Raw genomic sequence first — 24,720 nt, 5'->3', positions numbered from 1 at the left:
TGTATTTGATGTGCACTTCGTTTTTATTATTTTTTTTGTTTTTATGATGTTTAACATTAGCACTTCACGTAATTGTGTGTGGGTGTGTTCATTTGTGTAAGAGTTCCTTAATGTAGATATATAAATTAATATTAAGCTAAGGCTCTTGCTAAGTCTATATGTACAGATACATACATCACAAGGAATACAAAATGGCTTGTTTTGCTGTCGCTTTTACTTTGGTTTTCTCATGGGAGGAGAGAATCGAATCGTTAACTAATGTGGAATTCACTTTCGATAATCAGAGTACATACGATACATAAGGAGATGTATTAAAAAATACAGAACTAATGAAAGCGTATATCGACAAAGAAAAAATGCTATCAAAAACTTTTCGCTAAATCATTTTCAGCTGAGGTCTCCGGCTCCATCGTTACTGCCCAAAGTTGGGATTGTAGGGCGACTGCTTCTCATAGCCAGCGGGCATCACACTGGGCCCGGGACTAGCCACGGCCATATCGTATGTCGGCTGATTCATATTGGCTGCTCCCGCCCCAGTATACGGGGGATATGGCACGCCATGTGTTTGCATGCTGCAAATGTGGAAACAAAATATTAATATTTGCATTTCATTGAAACTTTTCTACGACTATGACCAGACCAGGGTCCTAGAGCATAGCACCTACCCTGGCAACGGCATCGGCATCGGAATCTGCTGATGTTGCTGCTGCTGTTGCATCGGCATGGGCATCTGAACAGTCACATTGCTGTAGAAGAAAGACATTGATATGCTGATATGGAATATGCATTTTGATTTTGCCAATTCTTTGCACTTACCCAGTGGTCTGTGCCGGATATGGAGCGGCGTAGGCATTTCCAGCCGGATAGCCAGGCGGGGGCAGTTGTGTAACAGGATAACCGCCAGGGGCTGTGTGTGTAGCGGAAGTCACCACTACTGGAGCTGCAACGGCAGAGATTATAAGTGTGAAATTAAACGAGGGGGAACGTTGTGAGTTGCTGCGGACACCGCAACTCTACAGTTATACCCGATACTAAGTCAGTATGGCTCTCCACCGGCAGACGCCGCTAATATTGAACCACACGACAAAGAGTGCGTGCGAGAGAGACAGAAAATCAGTCTGAGCGTGACGTCGGGCGCTGCGTAGCCAGTGCAAATTGATTTGTTCCTTTTGGCTATAAAAATTATCTGATCTGATCCAGTTTCAGTAATCTGATAGATATGATTATTATCTGTGATTCTGCGTTTTTAGTTTTCTCGTATTCTCAATATTGTGGATGCAACAGATTTTCGTCCTTTGTGGGGGCGGAAGGGGGTGGGGCGAAATTTTGAGATATAAGTTTTATAGTGAGATCTGACAGGAGTGCGGATACTAAATTTGGTTACACTAGCCTTAATAGTCTCTGAGATTTGTGAATATAGCCAAATTTGCATCCTTTGCGGGGGCGGAAGGGGGTGTGGCGAAATTTTGAAACAAACTCGTCTCGGTCCGATATATTAGGAGTGTGGATACCAAATGTGATTGCTCTAGCTTTTATAGTCTCTGAGATCTAGGCGCTAATGTTTTACTCTAAGCAAAGCCGGCTATGCTACGTGTGTGTTAGAGAGAGACAGGGCGAGAAAAAATGAAATTGTTTTCTTGATGCTGGCTATAATAATAATACGATCCAATTCTGCAGTCTAAAAGATATGGTCATTCTCTACGATTCTGCGTTTTTGGTTTTATCGTATCTTTAAAAATGTGGATGCCACAGATTTTCGTCCTTTGTGGGGGCGGAAGTGGGCGGGGCGAAGTTTTGAAATATTTTTGTAGCAGTGACATATCACAGAAGTCTGGATCCAAAACATCGTTGCTCTAGCTTTTATAGTCTTTGAGCACTAGGCGCTGAAGGGGACGGAGAGACGGACAGACGGACGGACGGACGGACGGACAGACGGACAGACGGACAGACAGACAGACATGACTCAATCGACTCGGCTGTTGATGCTGATCAAGAATATATATACTTTATGGGGTCGGAAACGATTCCTTCTGGACGTTACACACATCCACTTTCCCCACAAATCTAATATACCCCAATACTCATTTTGAGTATTGGGTATTAAAACGACATTCTATGCGAACGAAGTGTTGATAAAGACCTATGCATTCCGATGGAATACAAACCGCTCTACAAGAAACCTCAAAGAAATCTGAAAGCTCTATCAACAAAACACAGATGGAGTGCCGGACTGATAGGCCTCCAGAACTTAAATGAACGAGCAGCACCTTCAACTATTGCGTTTGCAACGTTGTGTCCTTGCTTGTAGGAGGAAATAATTAACGTTATGGTCAGGAAAACGATACGATAAATACGAAAGCACAGCTTTTCGTCCCCAACACGGATTGTATCTAATCAATTCCCGAAGATAAGCTACCAGATAAACCATTGCGAACTCAGTGGTGACTCATATGTTCGTAATCTGTATGCCACAATATTCTTTGACTATTGCTTTGTATTTACCACATTCACTAATTGTATAGCCAACATTTCGGGCAGCTTTCTGCTTGCGTCGTATAAGAACCACAGCCGTGGTAACGGTGAATATAGCAAAGCCGATTGACAGGCCAATCCATAAGTCGGACATTTCCGATTTCTGGACAGGACTGGACGAAAACACAATCACCTTCCGATCCCTTACGAACGACACTGAAAAGCTCTCATATGACAGCTCTATATTTTCTATACTTGAAAAGTGTCTTATCAATGGCCGAGTATGACCGAACCGTGTGTATGTATGAGCACATATTATCTTTCTTTCGTATAGTTTTGGTATACTAGCACTTGGCTACGATCAAGGTATGGTGAAATTCGTTAGCCGAACGGAGAACCCCCACTTCGATTTTTACCGTCATTGATTGTGTATCCAACATTTCGGTTTGCCTTTTGCTTGCGCCGTATGCAAACCACAATTGATGTAATGACAAATATCGTGCAAGCGATAGACAGAGCTATGAAAAACGCCAACATTGCGAGACGGAGCACACATACACCTTGCCGTCAGGTCAGGAAACGAACTGAAAAGCTCTCGTATGACAGCTCTATTGTTTCCCACACCCAGACCGCGTCTAATCAATGGCCGATTATGGCCACGCGATAAGAGATTACGCCGTGGGGTGACATACACATGTTTACATTTCTTCTCTGCTCATTTCTTGTATGATCATCCCTTGTGATTCCAAGGGATCAATTTCAGCAAAAAGTAATAATTATTTACCCATTCTCCTAAACTTCTTGGCAAGACAGAACAGTGTTGTAAACATAACAACGGAGACTAACAAAAACACAATAAAGGAAATCCAAACAGAGTCCATTTCGATTTTAAAAACAAATTCAATGCTTTCAGTTGGAGCACACGAAACGAACTAATGTATTTATGGCCGCTAACCTAATGGCAAAATTGACGCCCTTTGATTGCGTCCGCGGGTGAGAAATGCCGCCACTGAGGTCAGGAAGAAGACAGAGAATGTGAAGAAGAGTATCCAGTATAAGCCCGAATCATCCATGATTTTAATACTTTAGAGCGACATTCACGGCATCAACAGTGCACAAAGACTAAACCCAAACTGCAAAGCTAAAGCCGCTAGATTCGCAGTTGGAAAAGTGCCAGTAATGGCCAAAGAAAAGGGCAATCGCAATCATAAAGATATCTTATCAGAACGCGCACTCGCACTCGCAGTACGATCGGCGATCGTTGAGCGCCTGAATGCGACGTTGGCGACGTCCCAAATACACTGCACTGACCAGAACACTGCTGCTCACAGAGTAGAAGGTCAGCTTGATGAGAAATTGCATAACGTTGACATAGAGGTAGGTGTGGTGGTAGGAACCTTCGGTCTGGTAGTTGGCTTCCATCGTTAGGTTGCTCATATTTCGTATTAGATCACGTCTCTGGCCACGATCCAGGCATAGACCACCACCAGAGCCACCAAAATAGACAAAGTTCCAAGCTCGAATGCCAGGAACTTACAATTCAGATGCAATCGCTGCGAAATTCTCTCGATTACATCGAATATGGTGGCGTTCATGTTGACAGGGTTCAACTGAACCGAATGGTTCACCTAATCATTTTCTCGATGGCCCAGCCATATGATGATTAAGTGCGACACATTAAGGTTCTATTTGGAAATTAGAAAATGATTCGAGTTGGTAAATAGTAGAACTGGAAGCAATTGGAAGAGTACAGCAGTGTCATTTATCAATCACAGTCTGCTATCAGTGTGAAAATACAATAAAACCCAGAGTCAACGTCTACACTCTAGTGGGGATTACACTTCCTTAATCTTTAAGCTTATATTTATAGTCTGGGAATACTCTGTTATAGAATACATGTCAGAGCTCTGTGGGACCGTTTCCAGAAATATTCTTTAGTCCCCAAAGAACTGTATCAAAATTGGTCAGATGATGCAAAAAGGCCACTCAATGATTATTTCTAATGAGTTTCTGCTATTTAATGAAATAATTTACGTCATCGTGAAGGATAATAAATATATATTATCAGGTAATTATACCCGATACTCAAAATGAGTATTGGGGTATATTAGATTTGTGGTAAAAGTGGATGTGTGTAACGTCCAGAAGGAATGGTTTCCGACCCCATAAAGTATATATATTCTTGATCAGCATCAATAGCCGAGTCGATTGAGCCATGTCTGTCTGTCCGTCTTTCCGTCTGTAAGAGCGAGAGCAACGATGTTTTGGATCCAGACTTCTGCTAGTCCAGTCACTGCTACAAGAATATTTGAAAACTTTGCCACGCCCGCGTTTGCCAAACGCAGAATCGTAGAAGATGACTATATCTTCTAGAGTGAAAAATTTGAACCAGATCGTATAATTATTATAGCCAGAATCAAGAAAACAATTTCATTCTTTCTCGCTCTGTCTCTCTCTAACACACAGGTTTCATGGTCGGTTTTGCCAATTGTAAAATATGAGTTCAAGGATCTCAGAACCTATAAGAGCCAGAGCAACCAAATTTGGTATCCACACTCCTGTGATATCGGACCTTGACCGTTTCGTGTCCAAATTTCGCCACACCCCCTTCCGCCCCCGCAAAGGACGACAATCTGGGGCATCCACAAATCTCAGAGACTATTAAGGCTAGAGTAACCAAATTTGGTATCCGCACTTCTGTTAGATCTCACTATAAAACGTATATCTCAGAATTTCGCCCCACCCTTTTCCGCCCCCACAAAGGACGAAAATCTGTTTCATCCACAATATTGCACATTCGAGAAAACTAAAAACGCAGAATCATAGATAATGACCATATCTATCAGATTGCTGAATCTGGATCAGATCAGATAATTTTTATAGCCAAAAGGAACAAATCAATTTGCACTGGCTACGCAGCCCCCGACGTCACGCTCAGACTGATTTTCTGTCTCTCTCGCACGCACTCTTTGTCGTGTCGTTCAATATTAGCGGCGTCTGCCGGAGGAGAGCCATACTGACTTAGTATCGGGTATAACTGTAGAGTTGCGGTCTCAGCAGTAACTCACAACGTTCCCCCTCGTTTCCTAATCGTTTCGGCACAATTATGGTTTATTAGAGGATTCATTATATCAAATGTTAAAATGACTCCTCATATGTGTACATGTCGGGATTGGGCTAATATTTGTTAGGTATCCACAATGTACGAAAAAAGTTCTTGGCAGAATAATCCGTTCTAATGCGACGGAATAACGAGATCAAACGAAGTGAAAGAATATCACTGAATGCTCAAATAACCAATATCTTTCCCCAACTTATAGATAAGATACGAGAGGGCTTTAGTTATCCCTGTATGTGAATGATAATAATCATTATAAGTATGGATTATAATCCATTGTCTTAGCTGCGTCCTGTCTAGTTGTCAGTTTTTGCACAGGCAAAATGACCAAAATGCAGTTACGATCGTATGTTAGATCGTCATATATCGGGCATATATGGTTTTTCTATTATAAAAAAAAGTCTTTTATCAAATATAATCAATTCCCATCGTATTTCTTAGGCAATAAATTAAACAATTTCATACAGGTAGCCGATAGCCAAGAATGTTTATGGTGGGAAAGTCCGAAATCACCCCAGAAGCGAGCGGCGCTCGTATGACCGAAGGCATGAAAAGCTAACAAGAAAACGCTGAGTGACGTCATTTAAGAGCATTTCCATGCCATGACCAGATGCAATTCCGGTTATCTGACGTAGAGCTTTTTCCATTTGCTACTGGCTCTCATTTCGATAAGGGAAATACCGCCTTAGCTCATTTAGATAATCCAAAGAAAGCGTTGTGACTAATACACTGGGGACATATCAGTTTGCAGGAATATTTATATAAGAAAATATTCTGTATTCACGTGAAAGATCAGAACAAATAACATTAAGATGGTTTTGAAAAGCAATTTTATATGATTATCGGAGAGATATTTTAAACCGTTTTACATATTTCTTGAAGTGCCATTATTTGCAAGGTTTTTACAGGTTGAATTACTCACGGTCCGTCTTATGACGTCTTTTCGTGGTTTTTTTGACACAGCAGCAGCAAGAAACACAGATCAACAGCACTAGAAACAGCACAAAAGCCCCAATGTACGCCACATTTATAGCCACAATATCATCATCCCAAGGAACGAAAATTAAAAAGTTCATGGCGGAAAAACCCGTTCTAATGCGACAGAATAACGAGATCGAACTAAGTGAAAGAAACTCACTGAGTGCTCAGATAAGAAAGATCTTTGCCCAACTTATAGATAAGATAAGATAAGTTGTCCCTATATGTACGTGATAGTCCATTGTCACCTTCCTTCCTTCCTTCTTCCGTCTGCACAAAACCCTGCAGAAATGCAGGCCGGAACCGATGATTACGATTAACACTATTTTGATAAGTAGAAAGGTAATTCTCAATAGCACTATGTGTCATGCTGTAGAACACGAAACAGAAACTAAAAACTAAAAAAAGGACGTTTGAATGCAACGAACTGAAACTGGTGACTGATCAACTCTCTAGAGATTGAACAGGGTTGAAGCACTAACCATGCAGTTTAAGAAGTATAGTAGATGCGTCAGTTCTGGTCTCAAAAGAATTTGCTGCTCAGGCCTTAGGCTCTGGGAGTTCCCATGTTCGGAATCGAGTCACTCTCGCGTTCTCTCTTTAATGGGGAAACCCGACATTACCAACTCACTGGCAAGACACAGAATCTGTTTGTAGATTTGCAGGACAACGCAGCCACGTAGACAAAAGCAAGCAAGCAATCATTATTATAGCCAGCATCAAGAAAACAATTTCATTTTTTCTCGCCCTGTCTCTCTCTAACACACACGTAGCATAGGCGGCTTTGCTTAGAGTAAAACATTAGCGCCTAGATCTCAGAGACTATAAAAGCTAGAGCAACCAAATTTGGTATCCACACTCCTAATAATCGGACCGAGACGAGTTTGTTTCAAAATTTCGCCACACTCTTTGTCGTGTCGTTCAATATTAGCGGCGTCTGCCGGAGGAGAGCCATACTGACTTAGTATCGGGTATAACCGTAGAGTTGCGGTGTCCGCAGCAACTCACAACGTTCCCCCTCGTTTTTATACCCGATACTCAAAATGAGTATTGGGGTATATTAGATTTGTGGTAAAAGTGGATGTGTGTAACGTCCAGAAGGAATCGTTTCCGACCCCATAAAGTATATATATTCTTGATCAGCATCAATAGCCGAGTCGATTGAGCCCTGTCTGTCTGTCCGTCCGTCCGTCCGTCCGTCCGTCCCCTTCAGCGCCTAGTGCTCAAAGACTATAAGAGCTAGAGCAACGATGTTTTGGATCCAGAATTCTGTGATATGTCACTGCTACAAAAATATTTCAAAACTTCGCCCCGCGCACTTCCGCCCCCACAAAGGACGAAAATCTGTGGCATCCACATTTTTAAAGATACGATAAAACCAAAAACGCAGAATCGGTGAGGATGACCATATCTTCTACAGTGCAAAATCTGAACCAGATCGTATAATGATTATAGCCAGAAGCAAGAAAACAATTTCATTCTTTCTCGCTCTGTCTCTCTCTAACACACAGGTTTCATGGTCGGTTTTGTCAATTGCAAAATATGAGTTCAAGGATCTCAGAACCTATAAGAGCCAGAGCAACCAAATTTGGTATCCACACTCCTGTGATATCGGACCTTGACCGTTTCGTGTCCAAATTTCGCCACACCCCCTTCCGCCCCCGCAAAGGACGAAAATCTGGGCATCCACAAATCTCAGAGACTATTAAAGCTAGAGTAACCAAATCCCCTTCCGCCCCCACAAAAGACGAAAATCTGTTGCATCCACAATATTGCACATTCGAGAAAACTAAAAACGCAGAATCATAGATAATGACCATATCTATCAGATTGCTGAATCTGGATCAGATCGGATCATTTTTGTAGCCAAAAGCAAGAAATCAATTTTCAGTGGCTACGCAGCGCCCGACGTCACGCTCAGACTGATTTTCTGTCTCTCTCGCACGCACTCTTTGTCGTGTGGTTCAATATTAGCGGCGTCTGCCGCAGGAGAGCCATACTGACTTAGTATCGTGTATAACTGTAGAGTTGCGGTGTCCGCAGCAACTCACAACGTTCCCCAATACCCCAATACCTCATTTTGAGTATCGGGTATAAAAATGGAGTAATTGTTGTTAAATATACAGGTATGTTGGATATACCTGTAGTCAAATTCCAAGCATACAGTGTAGATGCTAGGAACAAAAATAATTATCGATTATGGCATGAGAGGTTGGGGCATATTTTTTTTTATTTATTTATTTATTAAATTAACAAATTTAAAGGCGGAAAAAGATAAGTTAAAAGTTAGCTACATTTAAATGATTATAAATATTGCATGCAATTAGTTTAAGAGACAGTTCAGGGGATAGGGTTTGACAGAGGGAGTTATAATTATGGCATAAAACCCTAAAAGGTTCATGATCAGCATAATTAGTCCTACATATGGGTAGACGGATAGGCCTAAAAGTACGGGTAGGTCTGGATGGAACGGCCAAGTCAATCTGACCCAAGAGAGTTTGGGAGTCAACAGTCCCAAGAAGGAGCTTGTGCACGAACATTACGCCATTGCATATTCTGCGATGGTGCAACGACGGCAGGTCGATAAGATTTAGCCTAGACCGGTAGGGTGGCAAGATTCTACCCGAGTCCCAGTTAAAGTTCCGAAGGGCAAAAATTAAAAATTGCTTTTGCACGGATTCAATAACAGCCTGCTGCTCTTTATACTGCGGGCTCCACACACAAGAACAATACTCCAATATAGGACGTACTAACGAGATGTACAGTTGTTTCGTAACGTACGGGTCGTCAAACTCCTTGGACCAACGCTTGATGAACGCTAAAACACCCTTAGCTTTATTTACAGTTGCAGCTATATGGGTGTTGAAACACATCTTATGATCAAAAAGGACTCCGAGGTCATTTGAACTCGAAATTCGCTCATGATTTCCTAGAACATATGAGACAAAATGAGGAGCGCGACGGTAAAATGTCATAAGTTTGCCTTTGGAAAGGTTCAGAAAAAGAAGATTAGTTGAACACCACAATAGTAGTTCACTTAGATCAAGTTGAAGGCGTGTGTGCAAATACCAATCAGGGTAAGAAAGACAGATTTTGACATCATCAGCATACATTAGTGTAGTAGAGTATGTTATAACTTGAGGAAGGTCGTTCACAAATAAAATAAACAGAAGCGGGCCCAGATGACTTCCCTGTGGCACACCTGAAGTAACATTAACAGTATTTGACAACACGTTAGAAAACAAAACACGTTGAGTACGGTTAGAGAGATAGGACAAAATCCAATCTAGAAGATTCGTTGGGAACCCTAATAAAGAGAGCTTTTGAATAAGCAGAGCATGGTTCACAGAATCGAATGCCTTGCTGAAGTCCGTAAAAACTACATCCGTCTGCAAACCAATTTGAAAACCCCGGTGGATTAGGTTAGAAAACTCAAGAAGGTTAGTCGATGTTGAACGATGTCTGAAAAAACCGTGTTGCGACGGAGATATCAAGCTGCAACAAAGATGTTGCAGTTGCCGGGTGACCAAGAACTCAAGAAGCTTTGGGATGGCGGAAAGCTTTGCATTACCACGATAGTTTTCAATGTTTGATCTTGAACCTTTTTTGTGAAGCGGAATGATGTAGGACTCATTCCAAATTACTGGGAGACAAAACTGTTCCAAGGAGAGGTTGAAGAGAAAGGTCAAGGGCTTGCAAAGGGACTGGGCACAGTGTTTTAAGATGCAACTTGGTACCTTATCTGGACCCGCAGAAAACGATATGTCCATAGATGACAAACCTTCCAGAACAACGCTTTCCTCGAAAAAGGGCAGAAAAATACTGTTAGCTTGAGGTAGCTGGTACGGATACGGAGTGGATGCGTTGTAAATATGAGACGAGTACGTTGTTTGGAAAAAGTTAGCGAATAAATTTGCAATACCAACAGCAGAAGCTTCTGTTTTGTTCTGGTAATGAAGGGACGGAGGAAAAACGTTTGACTTGCGCTTAGAATTAACGAACGAATAGAATTTTTTAGGATCACTACGAAAGTTACTACTACATTGTGAAAGGTAATGATTATAACACTGACTATTGACGGCAAGGAACAGAGAGCGAGCGGAGGAGTATAGAGCTAAGGCCAACGTGGAGCCCGACTTCTGGTACTTTTTATAGAGCCGGGATTTATTATTTTTTAAGTATGACAAATACTTGGAGAACCAGGGAGGCTTGGACGATACAGGTACAGTGATATCTGGAACAAACGTATTAAGGGCGGAGTAAATAGAACTATAAAACGAGTTAACAGTTGCATCTATGTTCGGTAATGAATAAAGAAACGACCAATCAACACGCGAGAGATGTAGATCTAAATCAATAAAGTTTGTTTTGCGAAAACACTTTATGTGACAAGGAGCCATGGAACTGTCAGCACCTCCAGATTGTGTACACTCCAGTGATATCAACAAAGTTGGATGGTAAGGATCTTCAGGGAGAGATATTGGGCTTGCTCTAGATACAGTAGCAAGAGAACCATCGTTAACAAAAACGAGGTCAAGAAGTCTGTCCCTAATGTTTTTAACGGCATTAATTTGGACAAGGGAAATATCCGTTAGCCCATTGATAAAGTCATTATGGCAATTGGGAAACAACAGGTTAGCGTCATCACAAGGCAGCCAAGAAAGAAATGGGAGGTTAAAGTACCCCATGACAATAATTCGATCATTGCACCCTAATGTAGAAACAACATTATTAATTGCTGAAAGGTGGTGTAAGTAAAGCTCATCATCAGACCTGGGAGGAATGTAAGAGCAGGTTAAATAGAAAAATGCGGAGCCAACACGAACTTTGACTGCAACAAATTCAATTCCATGAATGTTATTGAATGGGAATAACTCAGATGAGATAACAGATTTAACTGCAATCGGAACCCCACCTGCAAAAGATGGGCGGTCCATTCTATAAATAGTGTAACTATCAATGAAAATTTCGTGATCATTGACAGAGGAGTTAAGCCAGGTTTCGGTAAACGCGATGGCATCGAAATCAAAGGACGCGCTATTAGTATGAATTTGACGCAATTTTCCCAGCAAACTGCGAACGTTCTGATAGTGCATGGAAAAATAGTACATCAGTTTTTTGGAGCATGTTCGGTAATTCTTGGATTCGAGTTCGAATCTTTGAGAAGGAACTCATGCACAATTGTATGCTCAGGCCATATTGACGGTTCTAGAGAACAGGATAGTAAAGAATCAGGGAGAAGAATTTTAAAGGATGATATGTTGCGCTTATGTTTAAATGTAAATTTAGTCACAACTATATCAACAGGCGAAGTGTTAAGTTTAGCGGCAAGATGTTGTTTAAAATCCTCCGTTGTAGCCTCAGGAATAAGACGAGAAACAAATATTGCTTTCCGAGGGACCACTGCTTTAAGTTGAAGTCCCGAGCGAGATCGAGATGGTGGAGCCACTCCTAAAAGAGATCTCGGTACAAGGGCAGAGGAATTGGCAGCAATGGCTGTAGCAGGAATTGGAGTAGGAATTGGAGCAGGAATTGGAGCAGGAATTGGAGCAGGAATTGGCAAGACGTCGTCAGCAACCAGCACACCCGCACTAGGAGCACTCACCGCGTCAGAAGTGACGGCCACAGAAACTGCAGGGATGGGATTGATGCTGTTGGGGAGTTGGGTGCTCGAAGGAAGCACATTGCTCGGTGTAAAGAACTCCGGAGCCACCGTTGGCGGATTTACAGACAACGGCGTGGCATGACTACACGGAAATGCTTCCGATGGATGAAGGTGGGAGGCAGGCGTACCAATCGGATTAGGTTGCAAGAGATTGGTATCATTATGCGGAATTTTCCGTCTAGGCGATTCGCTCAAGAGTTTGAGCCCAAGAAACTGTGATTCAAGGGCAAGAAATTTCTCGTTGAGAGCCACATATTGTTTCCGGACATCCAGAAACCCAGTTCGAGTCTGTCTCATAAATGTGCGCATTTCGGCCTCAATCTCCCGACAAGCCAGACATGACCAAGACAGGCCCATGCGTTTCGAGATCAGATCATTCAGCCGGCCAAAATTTCCACCACCAGCACATTTCATGTGGGCAAAATTGTCGCACAGCCAGCAGCTAAGAAATGAATCACCAATGATAACACCACCGAATTCACATTTCTTTGCACTGCAAACAATTGCCATTATGGACAGTAGAAGAATCACTGTGCACGAATAAAAGAAGAACGGAGTGAGATAGCAGGTAAAGTAGGAGAGCAGACAGCAGAGCGAGCCAGACAATCAGCTGCAGCGGCAATAATTCAAAGCAGATGATCCAACGAAGTGCAGAAAACGAGCAGTAAACTCACCAAAGCAGAGACACAAAAGAAAAGTCCACAGAGAGGGAGAGTATAGGCAATCCAGAGAGAGTGAGAGCAACAATGCGAGCAGCCCGCTTATGCTCACGAGAGAGTGTGGGCGATGCAAACGCTGATGCGCGAGAACAGTGCACACCGAAGAAGCGATAACGAAAAGCAGACTGGGCAAAAAAACAATAACAAATTGCCTGCACGAGTCCGATGTGTTACGTTGCAATATTGAATTTATATTAAACACTTGTTTACAAACAAAACACTGGTGGTTAACACAAGGTAGAATCAAATTAAAGAGATGCGATAATAAATCACAACAAAGACACAACAGTGTTGTATGATATTTAGGCAAAGGGCGGAGAACGCGGGAGCAAGAAAAAAACACAACCGGCTTAAGCAAGAGCTAGAAGCGAATAAGCAATGCAAAATTGCTTGAAATAAAGAATAACAATTTATTTAATGACAGTAATCTTCTTGTTACTTTAAAAATATCAGATGAAGTTTGTGAGTCATGTTTAAATGGGAAACAGGCTAGGTTGCCATTTAAGCAATCTAAAGATAAAAGTTATATAAAACGACCCTTGTTTGTAATACATTCAGATGTATGTGGCCCCATTAAACCAGTTACACTAGACGATAAAAATTATTTTGTGATCTTCGTAGATCAATTTACACATTATTGTGTAACCTATTTGTTAAAATATAAATCAGATGTATTCAATGTATTTAAAGATTTTGTAGCAAAGAGCGAGGCTCATTTTAATTTCAAGATTGTCAATTTATACATTGACAACGGTAGAGAATACCTGTCGAATGAAATGCGTGAGTTCTGCGTTAATAAAGGAATAAGTTATCATTTGACAGTGCCACATACACCTCAGTTGAATGGTGTTTCGGAGCGAATGATAAGAACCATTACAGAGAAAGCTCGTGCTATGGTAAATGGTGCAAAATTAGACAAAAGTTTTTGGGGTGAAGCTGTGCTAACTGCAACATATCCAATCAACAGAATTCCAAGCAAAGCACTTGGTGATTGTAAAATGACCCCATATGAGCTGTGGCACAATAGAAAGCCCAATTTAAAGTTTTTAAGAGTGTTCGGTTCAACCGTGTATGTGCACAACAAAATTAAAAAAGGTTAATTTGATGAAAAATCATTCAAAGCTATCTTGATAGGGTATGTACAAAATGGACTCAAATTGTGGGATGTCATTAAAGGAAAAGTTATTGTTGCAAGAGATGTTGTCGTAGACGAGACTAATATGCTTTATTCTAGAGAAGTAAAATTTGAAACAGATTTCCCGAAAGAGAGTAAGGAAAGAAGTCAACAAGAATTCCTGAATGAGAGTAGGGAATCTGATCAGCTTAATTTCCCGAATGATAGTACGGAATGTGGAATCCTGAATGAGAGTAAGGAATGTGATCAGTTTTATTTCCCGAATGATAGTACGGAATGTGGAATCCTGAATGAGAGTAAGGAATGTGATCAGTTTAATTTCCCGAATGAAAGTACGGAATGTGAAATCCTGAATGATAGTAAGGAATTATATATCCCGAATGAGAGTAAGGATTGTGAAAAAGCTGATCAGCCAGATAATTGTCGTGAAGAAAATAAGGATACTAATATAATTAGTAGAAAAAGTGAGAGGTTAAAGTCTAAGCCGAAGGTGTCTTATAAAGAACATGATAAAAGCTTTAACAAATTTATATTAAATGCCCATATAATGTTTGATGAAGTTCCAAATTCTTTTGATGAAATAAATTTTTAGGAATGATAAATCTGATTGGGAGGAGGCAATAAATACAGAGTTAAATGCCCATGAAATTAATAACACCTGGACAATTATAAAGAAGCCAGAAAACAAAAATATTGTAGACAGTAGATGGGTATTTTCCATTAAATATAATGAACTAGGAGTCCCAATAAAATACAAAGCTAGACTGGTTGCAAGAGGATTTACTCAAAAGTACCAAGTAGACTATGAAGAAACATTTGCTCCCGTTGCTAGAATTGCCAGTTTTAGGTTCGTACTATCATTGGCAGACCAGTTTAATTTGAAAGTCCATCAGATGGATGTTAAAACAGCTTTCCTCAATGGTACATTAAGTGAGGAGATATATATGCGGCCTCCTCAGGGCGTATCATGCGCTGCTGGGCATGTATGCAAACTGAACAAAGCCATTTATGGGCTCAAACAAGCAGCTAGATGCTGGTTTCAAGTATTTGAGCAAGCATTGAAAGAATTCGATTTTGTAAACTCTCCCGTGGATCGTTGCATATATATTCTTGATAGAGGTGACATAAAGAAAAACATATATGTATTATTATATGTTGATGATGTAGTAATAGCGACAAGGGATATGGATAGAATGAATAATTTCAAAAAGTATTTAAGCGAAAGATTTAGAATGACTGACTTAAATGAGATAAAATATTTTATCGGTATCAGAGTAGAAATGTTTGAAGACAAAATATATTTGAGTCAAGCTGCATATGTGAAAAGAATTTTAAATAAATTTAACATGGATAGTTGCAATTTAGTCAGTACTCCATTACTAAATAAACTAAATTATGAGTTACTTAACTCAGATGAAGACTGCAATGCTCCATGTCGTAACCTTATTGGCTGTTTAATGTACATAATGCTGTGTACACGACCAGATTTAGCTGCCGCTGTAAATATCTTGAGTAGATATAGTAGCAAGAACAATGCTGAGTTATGGCAATGTTTAAAAAGGGTTATTAGATATTTAAAGGGAACTATTGATATGAAGCTTATATTTAAAAAGAATACATCATTTGAAAATACATTAGTTGGCTATGTAGACTCCGATTGGGGTAGTAATGAGATTGATAGAAAAAGTACAACGGGTTATTTGTTTAAAATGTTCGATTCCAATTTAATTTGTTGGAATACAAAAAGACATAATTCAGTGGCAGCTTCATCAACTGAAGCTGAATATATGGCCCTATTTGAAGCTGTAAGAGAAGCTTTATGGCTAAAGTCTCTTCTAAATAGTATTAATCTTAAACTCGACAGACCCATTAAAATTTATGAAGACAACCAAGGCTGTATTAGCATTGCAAATAATCCTTCATGTCATAAAAGAGCAAAGCATATTGATATAAAATATCATTTTTCAAGAGAACAGATAGAAACTAATGAGATTTCTCTTGAGTATATTAATACAGATAACCAACTTGCTGACATCTTCACGAAGCCACTACCTGCTGGAAGATTTGCGGAACTGCGGAACAAATTAGGACTACTACAAGAAGAATGATTCCAATTTAATGAAAACATGAACATGAAGCTTTATTAACGATTTTATAACATTAATTCATATTTTTTTTTTTTTTTGATTTGAACCAAAAGAACCAATGAATTGTTAAAGTAATTTAATTTTATGTTAATCTAATTTTAAAGTGATCTGATCGGGTTTTTCTGGGTTTTCCCCGTATCCTTAGAGCAATTGCTAGATCACATAACACTTCCCAGAATGCACACCAACCACATTAGAATAACAATTGAATGTTACCTTTTTGATTTAATGATGAAAACATTTTTTTTTTATTTTTATGATTTTGATGATTAATGTTATTTTTGAGGGGGGCGTGTTAGAATACGCCTATTCCCACATTCAAATAATAACATTAAATACTATTAAATAATACTATCGATATATTAAGTATTATTATGTAAAGTTAGTCTGGTCACACTTGAAGTGTCCACTTCCTCTTTTCTGATCTCGAATCGAATGTACGTGGTACCGGTGTTGCAAAGAAAAAGTAATCAAGAAATACATAAATAATCTTTAAAGAAAAATATAACTTGGTACTGTCATTCTTTTACTAATTGTCATAGCTAGTTATCCAATAAGGCCATTCTTAGAGGCAGGTGCAAGAGCAACTGCAACTTCTGGCCGACTTGGAAATTAGCTGGACGCAGAAACAGTTGCCGATAAAGTCCAGCTGTGCAACAGCCGGAGTGAGCGGAGCGCCCCCACATTTTGTGCCAGGAGCTCGAGGCACGTCAGCAGCATTCCCAGAGGAGCAAAAAGGATGATCAATCGCCGGTAACATCTAAGCCCTCTGTCTAACCAAACTGAAGTGACATACATGTATGCTGATGAACAATTACGAGAGTGTCAGGGAATAAACTATATGCAAACAGTTGAACAACTGTTTTTTGTGGTGAACCTCCATCACTTTTGATTCAATTAAAAACCCAAATGAAAATTTAAAAATAAAACAAGTAACAATTTCACAGCATGCTTTTGGGCCTCGGTCGAAAATCATACAAATCGCGAGTGGGAAGGCGACTTCACATACTCGTACCTACATATATGGCAGAAATAAATTGAGTGGTAAATGTTTTTCGACGCCGAAAGAGCTTGATGAATCCTTGCTTTAATGTGCTGCGAAAATATTTTAAAACGTTTTAAAATGGGTATTTATCTTTTTGGAGAAACAAAAACCAAAGAAACCATTTTTATACCCGATACTCAAAATTAGTATTGGGGTATATTAGATTTGTGGTAAAAGGGGATGTGTGTAACGTCCAGAAGGAATCGTTTCCGACCCCATAAAGTAGAAACGTAGAATTGTAGAGAATGACCATATCTTTAAGACTGCGGAATCTGAATTGGATCGTATTATTATTATAGCCAGCATCAAGAAAATAATTTCATTTTTTCTCGCCCTGTCTCTCTCTAACACACACGTAGCATAGGCGGCTTTGCTTAGAGTAAAACATTAGCGCCTAGATCTCAGATCCACACTCCTAATATATCGGACCGAGACGAGTTTGTTTCAAAATTTCGCCACACCCCCTTCCGCCCCCGCAAAGGACGAAAATCTGTTGCATCCACAATATTGCACATTCGAGAAAACTAAAAACGCAGAATCATAGATAATGACCATATCTATCAGATTGCTGAATCTGGATCAGATCGGATCATTTTTATACCCAAAAGGATATTATCAATTTGCACTGGCTACGCAGCGCCCGACGTCACGCTCAGACTGATTTTCTGTCTCTCGCACGCACTCTTTGTCGTGTCGTTTAATATTAGCGGCGTCTGCCGGAGGAGAGCCATACTGACTTAGTATCGGGTATAACTGTAGAGTTGCGGTGTCCGCAGCAACTCACAACGTTCCCCCTCGTTAATGTTGTGTTGTTGTTCTTTTTGTAATACGCTAAGTATATAAAATGTAGCCTACGTATAATGTATATGTATATTAAATATTGTTCTTTCTTGGTTAAATATTAGCCGATGGAATAAAAAGTGCTTAAATCAAACAACAAAGCGAGGAATTGACACTCTCGACTTGTAGGTTAATTTAAGGAGAATTTAATGAACCGGAAACGGTTTCCAACAAGAGTTCTTCAGATAATCAAGCCACCGCTTCAAAGGTACTATTGTCTATAATTATTTTACAATTGTTCACAATCATCATTAAGAGTAATCCAAATTCAAGTCGAACGAAAGCGCCGTGTAGGGGAGATACTAACTTGCTTCAAAGACACCCTTGTCCTCTGTCCTTTGCTTTCTCTTACGGATGGCAGAGCGTATTATGACTGTCAGTATTGCACAGAGAACAATCACGAAGATCGAGCACAAGACAATCGTTGAGATCGTCAGATCCTTTTCACCGGGCACATGCGGCATCTTTTGCTTGGGATATATTCGAATATAGTCTCTTTCAGTCTTTCAGAATTGTTCGTTTGGATTCAAACTACTCCACAGAATGGCGAATATCGAAAGCGACCAGTGTGGCCTCCGTATAGGTTTTTGTAAGACTCCCCAGACGGACTCTTTGTATCCCGACTGAGAGGGGTTACGGGGTCGGAGGAACAGATAAGATATGGGGCCGTCGCATTGGCTGTGACGTTTAGCCCGTAACGCGATTAAACTCTCCTGATACCAAGCTGAAAGAGAGCATGGAGCCGTGGGGATCATAAATACTGTCAAGTGTACAGCGTATTTACAGCTTGAAACCTACGTCAATTGTTCGAATCAATCAAAACAGAAGAGTTTTATTTCGTGTTCCAAAATTACATATATGTACATATGTACGTATGTCGTATGTACATAGGTAAACTAGAAACCACCCTCAAGCCGAAGCGATAATCATCGTCTTGTGAGTAAAGTGTGCGCTGTCTACTTCCCACAAATCTCCGATCGGCTTAGACGTCAACAGTAATCAAGTTATTAAATTACGCTTATCAAAACACGTGGAGGGGGATCCAGACCAGAAAAACATCACAGCTCCAGATGTTATGCGTAAAGTCTTCTAAAGTGCTAACACAACAAAAACTCTGTTTACACACCATTGTTAGTATCTCCTTCTAGGTTAATAAACTGATACTCATGAGTACAGACATCCTACTCTTTCTCACAGAGCATTTTTCTTGGAATACCGATTGTTGTCTTAAGAAAAATAATGATAATTCTGTAGGAGTGCATCGATCGAATCAGGAAAGTACCTATGTATATGTCTCAAGCGAATTTCAAATCATAGCTACATAAATGGAAGAAACACCTACTGAGCAAGGAAACGTTTCTGTTTTCCCATGCCAGACAATAATTGAAGCCTAAACAATATCCCCTTCAGTGCTTCATGCCCAGGGGGGGTAGCACTTCGACCTTACAAAATATTTTAATCTTAAGTGTTAAACAAGTATCTAATCACAGCCAGTCGAGAAGTTGTCGAAGCTATAGTAGCACCCGGTACTCAATTTTTATATACATATGGACTTATAATTCTGTCCCGATATTTTCTTAATTTGTTGAAGCTAAAATAATTTATCCAATGACTCATGATAAATTCGAGAAAAATTTACCAATCTACCGATAACCGAAGAAATTTGTATTACGTACGAAACTGCTTAGCATTAAATTAAAATGGGTCGAAGCTATAGTAGCACCCGGTACTCAGTTTTTATATACATATGGACTTATAATTCTGTCCCGATATTTTCTTAATTTGTTGAAGCTAAAATAATTTATCCAATGACTCATGATAAATTCGAGAAAAATTTACCAATCTACCGATAACCGAAGAAATTTTTGTCCCGTACGAAACTGCTTAGCATTAAATTTAAAAAAAAAACGAGGGGGAACGTTGTGAGTTGCTGCGGACACCGCAACTCTACAGTTATACCCGATACTTAGTCAGTATGGCTCTCCTCCGGCAGACGCCGCGAAATATTAAACGACACGTCAAAGAGTGCGTGCGAGAGAGACAGAAAATCAGTCTGAGCGTGACGTCGGGCGCTGCGTAGCCAGTGCAAATTGATTTGTTCCTTTTGGGTATAAAAATGATCCGATCTGATCCAGATTCAGCAGTCTGATAGATTTGGTCATTATCTATGATTCTGCGTTTTTAGTTCTCTCGAATCTGCAATATTGTGAATGCAACAGATTTTCGTCCTTTGTGGGGGCGGAAGGGGGTGGGGCGAAATTCTGAGATATACGTTTTATAGTGAGATCTAACAGAAGTGCGGATACCAAATTTGGTTACTCTAGCCTTAATAGTCTCTGAGATTTGTGGATGCCCCAGATTTTCGTCCTTTGCGGGGGCGGAATGGGGTGTGGCGAAATTTGGACACGAAACGGTCAAGGTCCGATATCACAGGAGTGTGGATACCAAATTTGGTTGCTCTGGCTCTTATAGGTTCTGAGATCCTTGAACTCATATTTTGCAATTGGCAAAGCCGACCATGAAACCTGTGTGTTAGAGAGAGACAGAGCGAGATAGAATGAAATTGTTTTCTTGATTCTGGCTATAATAATTATACGATCTGGTTGAGATTTTACACTCTAGAACATATAGTCATCCTCTACGATTCTGCGTTTTTGGTTTTATCGTATCTTTAAAAATGTGGATGCCACAGATTTTCGTCCTTTGTGGGGGCGGAAGTGGGCGGGGCGAAGTTTTGAAATATTTTTGTAGCAGTGACATATCACAGAAGTCTGGATCCAAAACATCGTTGCTCTAGCTTTTATAGTCTTTGAGCACTAGGCGCTGAAGGGGACGGACAGACGGACGGACGGACAGACGGACAGAAGACAGACGCACAGACGGACGGACGGACAGAAGGACAGACGGACAGACAGACATGGCTCAATCGACTCGGCTATTGATGCTGATCAAGATTATATATACTTTATGGGGTCGGAAACGATTCCTTCTGGACGTTACACACATCCACTTTTACCACAAATCTAATATACCCCAATACTCATTTTGAGTATCGGGTATAACGAGCGGGAACGTTGTGAGTTGCTGCGGAGACCGCAACTCTACATTTATACGCGATACTTAGTCAGTATGGCTCTCCTCCGGCAGACGCCGCTAATATTAAACGACACGACAAAGAGTGCGTGCGAGAGAGACAGAAAATCAGTCTGAGCGTGACGTCGGGGGCTGCGTAGCCAGTGCAAATTGATTTGTTCCTTTTGGCTATAAAAATGATCCGATCTGATCCAGATTCAGCAACCGGATAGAAATGGTCATTCTCTATGATTGTGCGTTTTTAGTTTTCTCGAATCTGCAATATTGTGGATTTTTTGTCTTTTGTGGGGGCGGAAGGGGGTGGGGCGAAATTTTGAGATATACGTTTTATAGTGATATCTAACAGAAGTGCGGATACCAAATTTGGTTACTCTAGCCTTAATAGTCTCTGAGATTTGTGGATGCCCCAGATTTTCGTCCTTTGCAGGGGCGGAAGGGGGTGTGGCGACATTTTGACACGAAACGGTCAAGGTCCGATATCACAGGAGTGTGGATACCAAATTTGGTTGCTCTGGCTCTTATGGGTTCTGAGATCCTTGAACTCATATTTTGCAATTAGCAAAACCGACCATGAAACCTGTGTGTTAGAGAGAGACAGAGCGAGAAAGAAAGAAATTGTTTTCTTGATTCTGGCTATAATAATTATACGATCTGGTTCAGATTTCACACTCTAGAACATATGGTCATCCTCTACAATTCTACGTTTTCAGTTTTCTTGTATCGTCGAAATTGTGAATGCCACAGATTTTCGCCCTTTGTGGGGCGGAAGTGGGCGTGGCGAAGTTTTGAAATATTTTTGTAGCAGTGACATATCACAGAAGTCTGGATCCAAAACATCGTTGCTCTAGCTCTTATAGTCTTTGAGCACTAGGCGCTTATAGGGACGGACAGACAGACAGGGCTCAATTGACTCGGCTATTGATGCTGATCAAGAATTTATATACTTTATGGGGTCGGAAACGATTCCTTCTGGACGTTACACACATCCACTTTTACCACAAATCTAATATACCCCAATACTCATTTTGAGTATCGGGTATAACGAGCGGGAACGTTGTGAGTTGCTGCGGAGACCGCAACTCTACATTTATACGCGATACTTAGTCAGTATGGCTCTCCTCCGGCAGACGCCGCTAATATTAAACGACACGACAAAGAGTGCGTGCGAGAGAGACAGAAAATCAGACGTCGGGCGCTGCGTAGCCAGTGCAAATTGATTTGTTCCTTTTGGCTATAAAAATGATCCGATCTGATCCAGATTCAGCAACCGGATAGAAATGGTCATTCTCTATGATTGTGCGTTTTTAGTTTTCTCGTATTCTCAATATTGTGGATGCAACAGATTTTCGTCCTTTGTGGGGGCGGAAGGGGGTGGGGCGAAATTTTGAGATATACGTTTTATAGTGAGATCTGACAGGAGTGCGGATACTAAATTTGGTTACTCTAGCCTTAATAGTCTCTAAGATTTGTGAATATCCCCAGATATGCATCCTTTGCGGTGGCGGAAGGGAGTGTGGCAAAATTTTGAAACAAACTCGTCTCGGTCCGATATATTAGGAGTGTGGATACCAAATTTGGTTGCTCTAGCTTTTATAGTCCCTGAGATCTAGGCGCTAATGTTTTACTCTAAGCAAAGCCGGCTATGCTACGTGTGTGTTAGAGAGAGACAGGGCGAGAAAAAATGAAATTGTTTTCTTGATGTAGTCTATAATAATAATACGATCCAATTCAGATTCTGCAGTCTAAAAGATATGGTCATTCTCTACGATTCTGCGTTTTTGGTTTTATCGTATCTTTAAAATTGTGGATGCCACAGATTTTCGTCCTTTGTGGGGGCGGAAGTGGGCGGGGCGAAGTTTTGAAATATTTTTGTAGCAGTGACATATCACAGAAGTCTGGATACAAAACATTGTTGCTCTAGTCTTTGAGCACTAGGCGCTGAAGGGGACGGACAGACGGACAGACGGACAGACGGACGGACGGACGGACGGACGGACAGACGGGCAGACGGACAGACAGACATGGCTCAATCGACTCGGCTATTGATGCTGATCAAGAATATATATACTTTATGGGGTCGGAAACGATTCCTTCTGGACGTTACACACAGCCACTTTCACCACAAATCTAATATACCCCAAACTCATTTTGAGTATCGGGTATAAAAAGAGAAACAAAGAAACTTTTGGGAGAGCTTTTCGATTATGCCCCTCTTTTTGCAATCTCTTAAAAAATTCACTTTTTCACTAATCCGGAAAACAACGAAAACACAGATGTCACATGTCTGCCGACTCCACTGAAGGGGCTATGAGTCATCGGCTCTCTTATCTGATTAAGAAATTTGATCTATACTCACTGGAGAGCACCGCGCCTTGGCGCCTGCTGGTGCAGCAGTAGCCGCAGCAGCTCATTATGAGGAACGTCAAGGCAAAGAACATGAAAACGCTCCAGAAATCCATGGCGAAATCGTCCAGGTCGTCAAACTCGAAGTCGTCCACTGCGGATTTCACATGTGAGAAAAGATTGCACTGATGGGGGAAAAGGAACTTACGTTTGTTTAGATTCTGGGGCTTAAATATTAAGCGAAAATTCCATTTGTTGCAGTCGGCGGCACAGCGATAAATGCACTCTGAGCCTTAAGAATTCTCTATAATCACGTGTACTGTTCAGTCCTCTGAGCAATTTCACTGGCGGTACAAAGCACGCTTCTATTTTAATCAATTCTAATAATAATATCTAATCAACGCTAATCTCAAACTCCGCTTGCAAAATTTGTTAACACGGTCGGGTTAGTGCTGCAAATTTTCGCAAAGCTTGAGATGTTTTCCAGTACTGTTTGGCGCAGCAGCTGTGCCGCCACACTATTGAAACAAAATAAATATAAATAAAAAGACACCAGGGTACTTTTATAACTTCTTAACAGACTAGAAAATGTCATTTTTAATATCTAATGCTTATATGTGTCGATTTAAGACCACATCGGGCTAATCAAACACCTATCGATAAGTAACACTTAATATCAGTGTTGCTTTCCTGTACCTCTCACGGTTTAGAGCTTTGACTTTATTTGTTTCAACATTATTTAAGAAATACGCCAATAAAAGGGAGTATTTAAGATTAGCAAATCGTATAAAAAATTGATATTTCAATCGGATAAACACCCTATGTGTTCACGTATGGAAGTCCTAGCTAGCTAGTAATATTACATCGAATATCAAAATCGAGGAATATGGTTTCCAATCCTTGACGGCGAACAATTAACCCATTGTAGACTTAGGGTGTAACTTAATATTTCACCGAAAGAAAATATTTAAAATATCTGGCTCCAATAGTCAGTTTCCTTTTTAAAGCTATCGAAACTCTATTTTGCAGTTTATTGTCTTCTTACAGAGACCAAGAATGAGAACAATAAATTTACAATCGGTAATTTTTTCCTCCATTTACCATTAAGTCTGTGAACTGTTTAAATAGAGGGGGTCTAAGTGGGCTAAGTTCGTTTTTATCATCG

At 40.5% G+C, this 24,720-nt stretch overlaps 1 protein-coding gene across 8 annotated transcripts; it reads right to left on the bottom strand.

Annotated features, from left to right (window-relative positions):
• Positions 1-24,055, bottom strand: LOC117185698 (SR-related and CTD-associated factor 4-like). 8 transcript variants are annotated; one of them, XM_033395916.1, is made up of 5 exons: positions 23,764-24,055; positions 23,569-23,709; positions 817-940; positions 666-746; positions 1-572 (listed from the first exon to the last, which is right to left on the bottom strand). In XM_033395916.1, the coding sequence occupies exons 2-5, from the start codon at positions 23,669-23,671 to the stop codon at positions 413-415; spliced, it is 468 nt and encodes a 155-aa protein (XP_033251807.1). In that variant the 5' UTR covers positions 23,672-23,709; positions 23,764-24,055; the 3' UTR covers positions 1-412. The 8 variants fall into 8 exon arrangements, with proteins under 8 accessions (XP_033251807.1, XP_033251802.1, XP_033251809.1 ...); XM_033395911.1 differs by lacking the exons at positions 23,569-23,709; positions 23,764-24,055 and adding an exon at positions 18,427-18,598; XM_033395918.1 differs by lacking the exons at positions 23,569-23,709; positions 23,764-24,055 and adding an exon at positions 6,825-6,952.
• Between the last annotated feature and the right edge of the window lie 665 nt (positions 24,056-24,720).

Source organism: Drosophila miranda (genome assembly GCF_003369915.1).
Source record: "Drosophila miranda strain MSH22 chromosome Y unlocalized genomic scaffold, D.miranda_PacBio2.1 Contig_Y1_pilon, whole genome shotgun sequence".
NCBI lineage: Eukaryota > Metazoa > Arthropoda > Insecta > Diptera > Drosophilidae > Drosophila > Drosophila miranda.
Note: the sequence above shows the minus strand (reverse complement) of the source record. Positions and strands in the feature narration are given on the sequence as shown.

Excerpts from the sequence above, each read along its gene's own strand:
- LOC117185698 (XM_033395911.1), bottom strand. The coding sequence starts at position 18,583 with ATGCCGCATGTGCCCGGTGAAAAGGATCTGACGATCTCAACGATTGTC. Across the intron at positions 941-18,426 it reads CAAGGGTGTCTTTGAAGCAA|CTCCAGTAGTGGTGACTTCC; the intron begins GTTAGTATCTCC and ends CTGCCGTTGCAG. Across the intron at positions 747-816 it reads TATCCGGCACAGACCACTGG|CAATGTGACTGTTCAGATGC; the intron begins GTAAGTGCAAAG and ends TTTCTTCTACAG.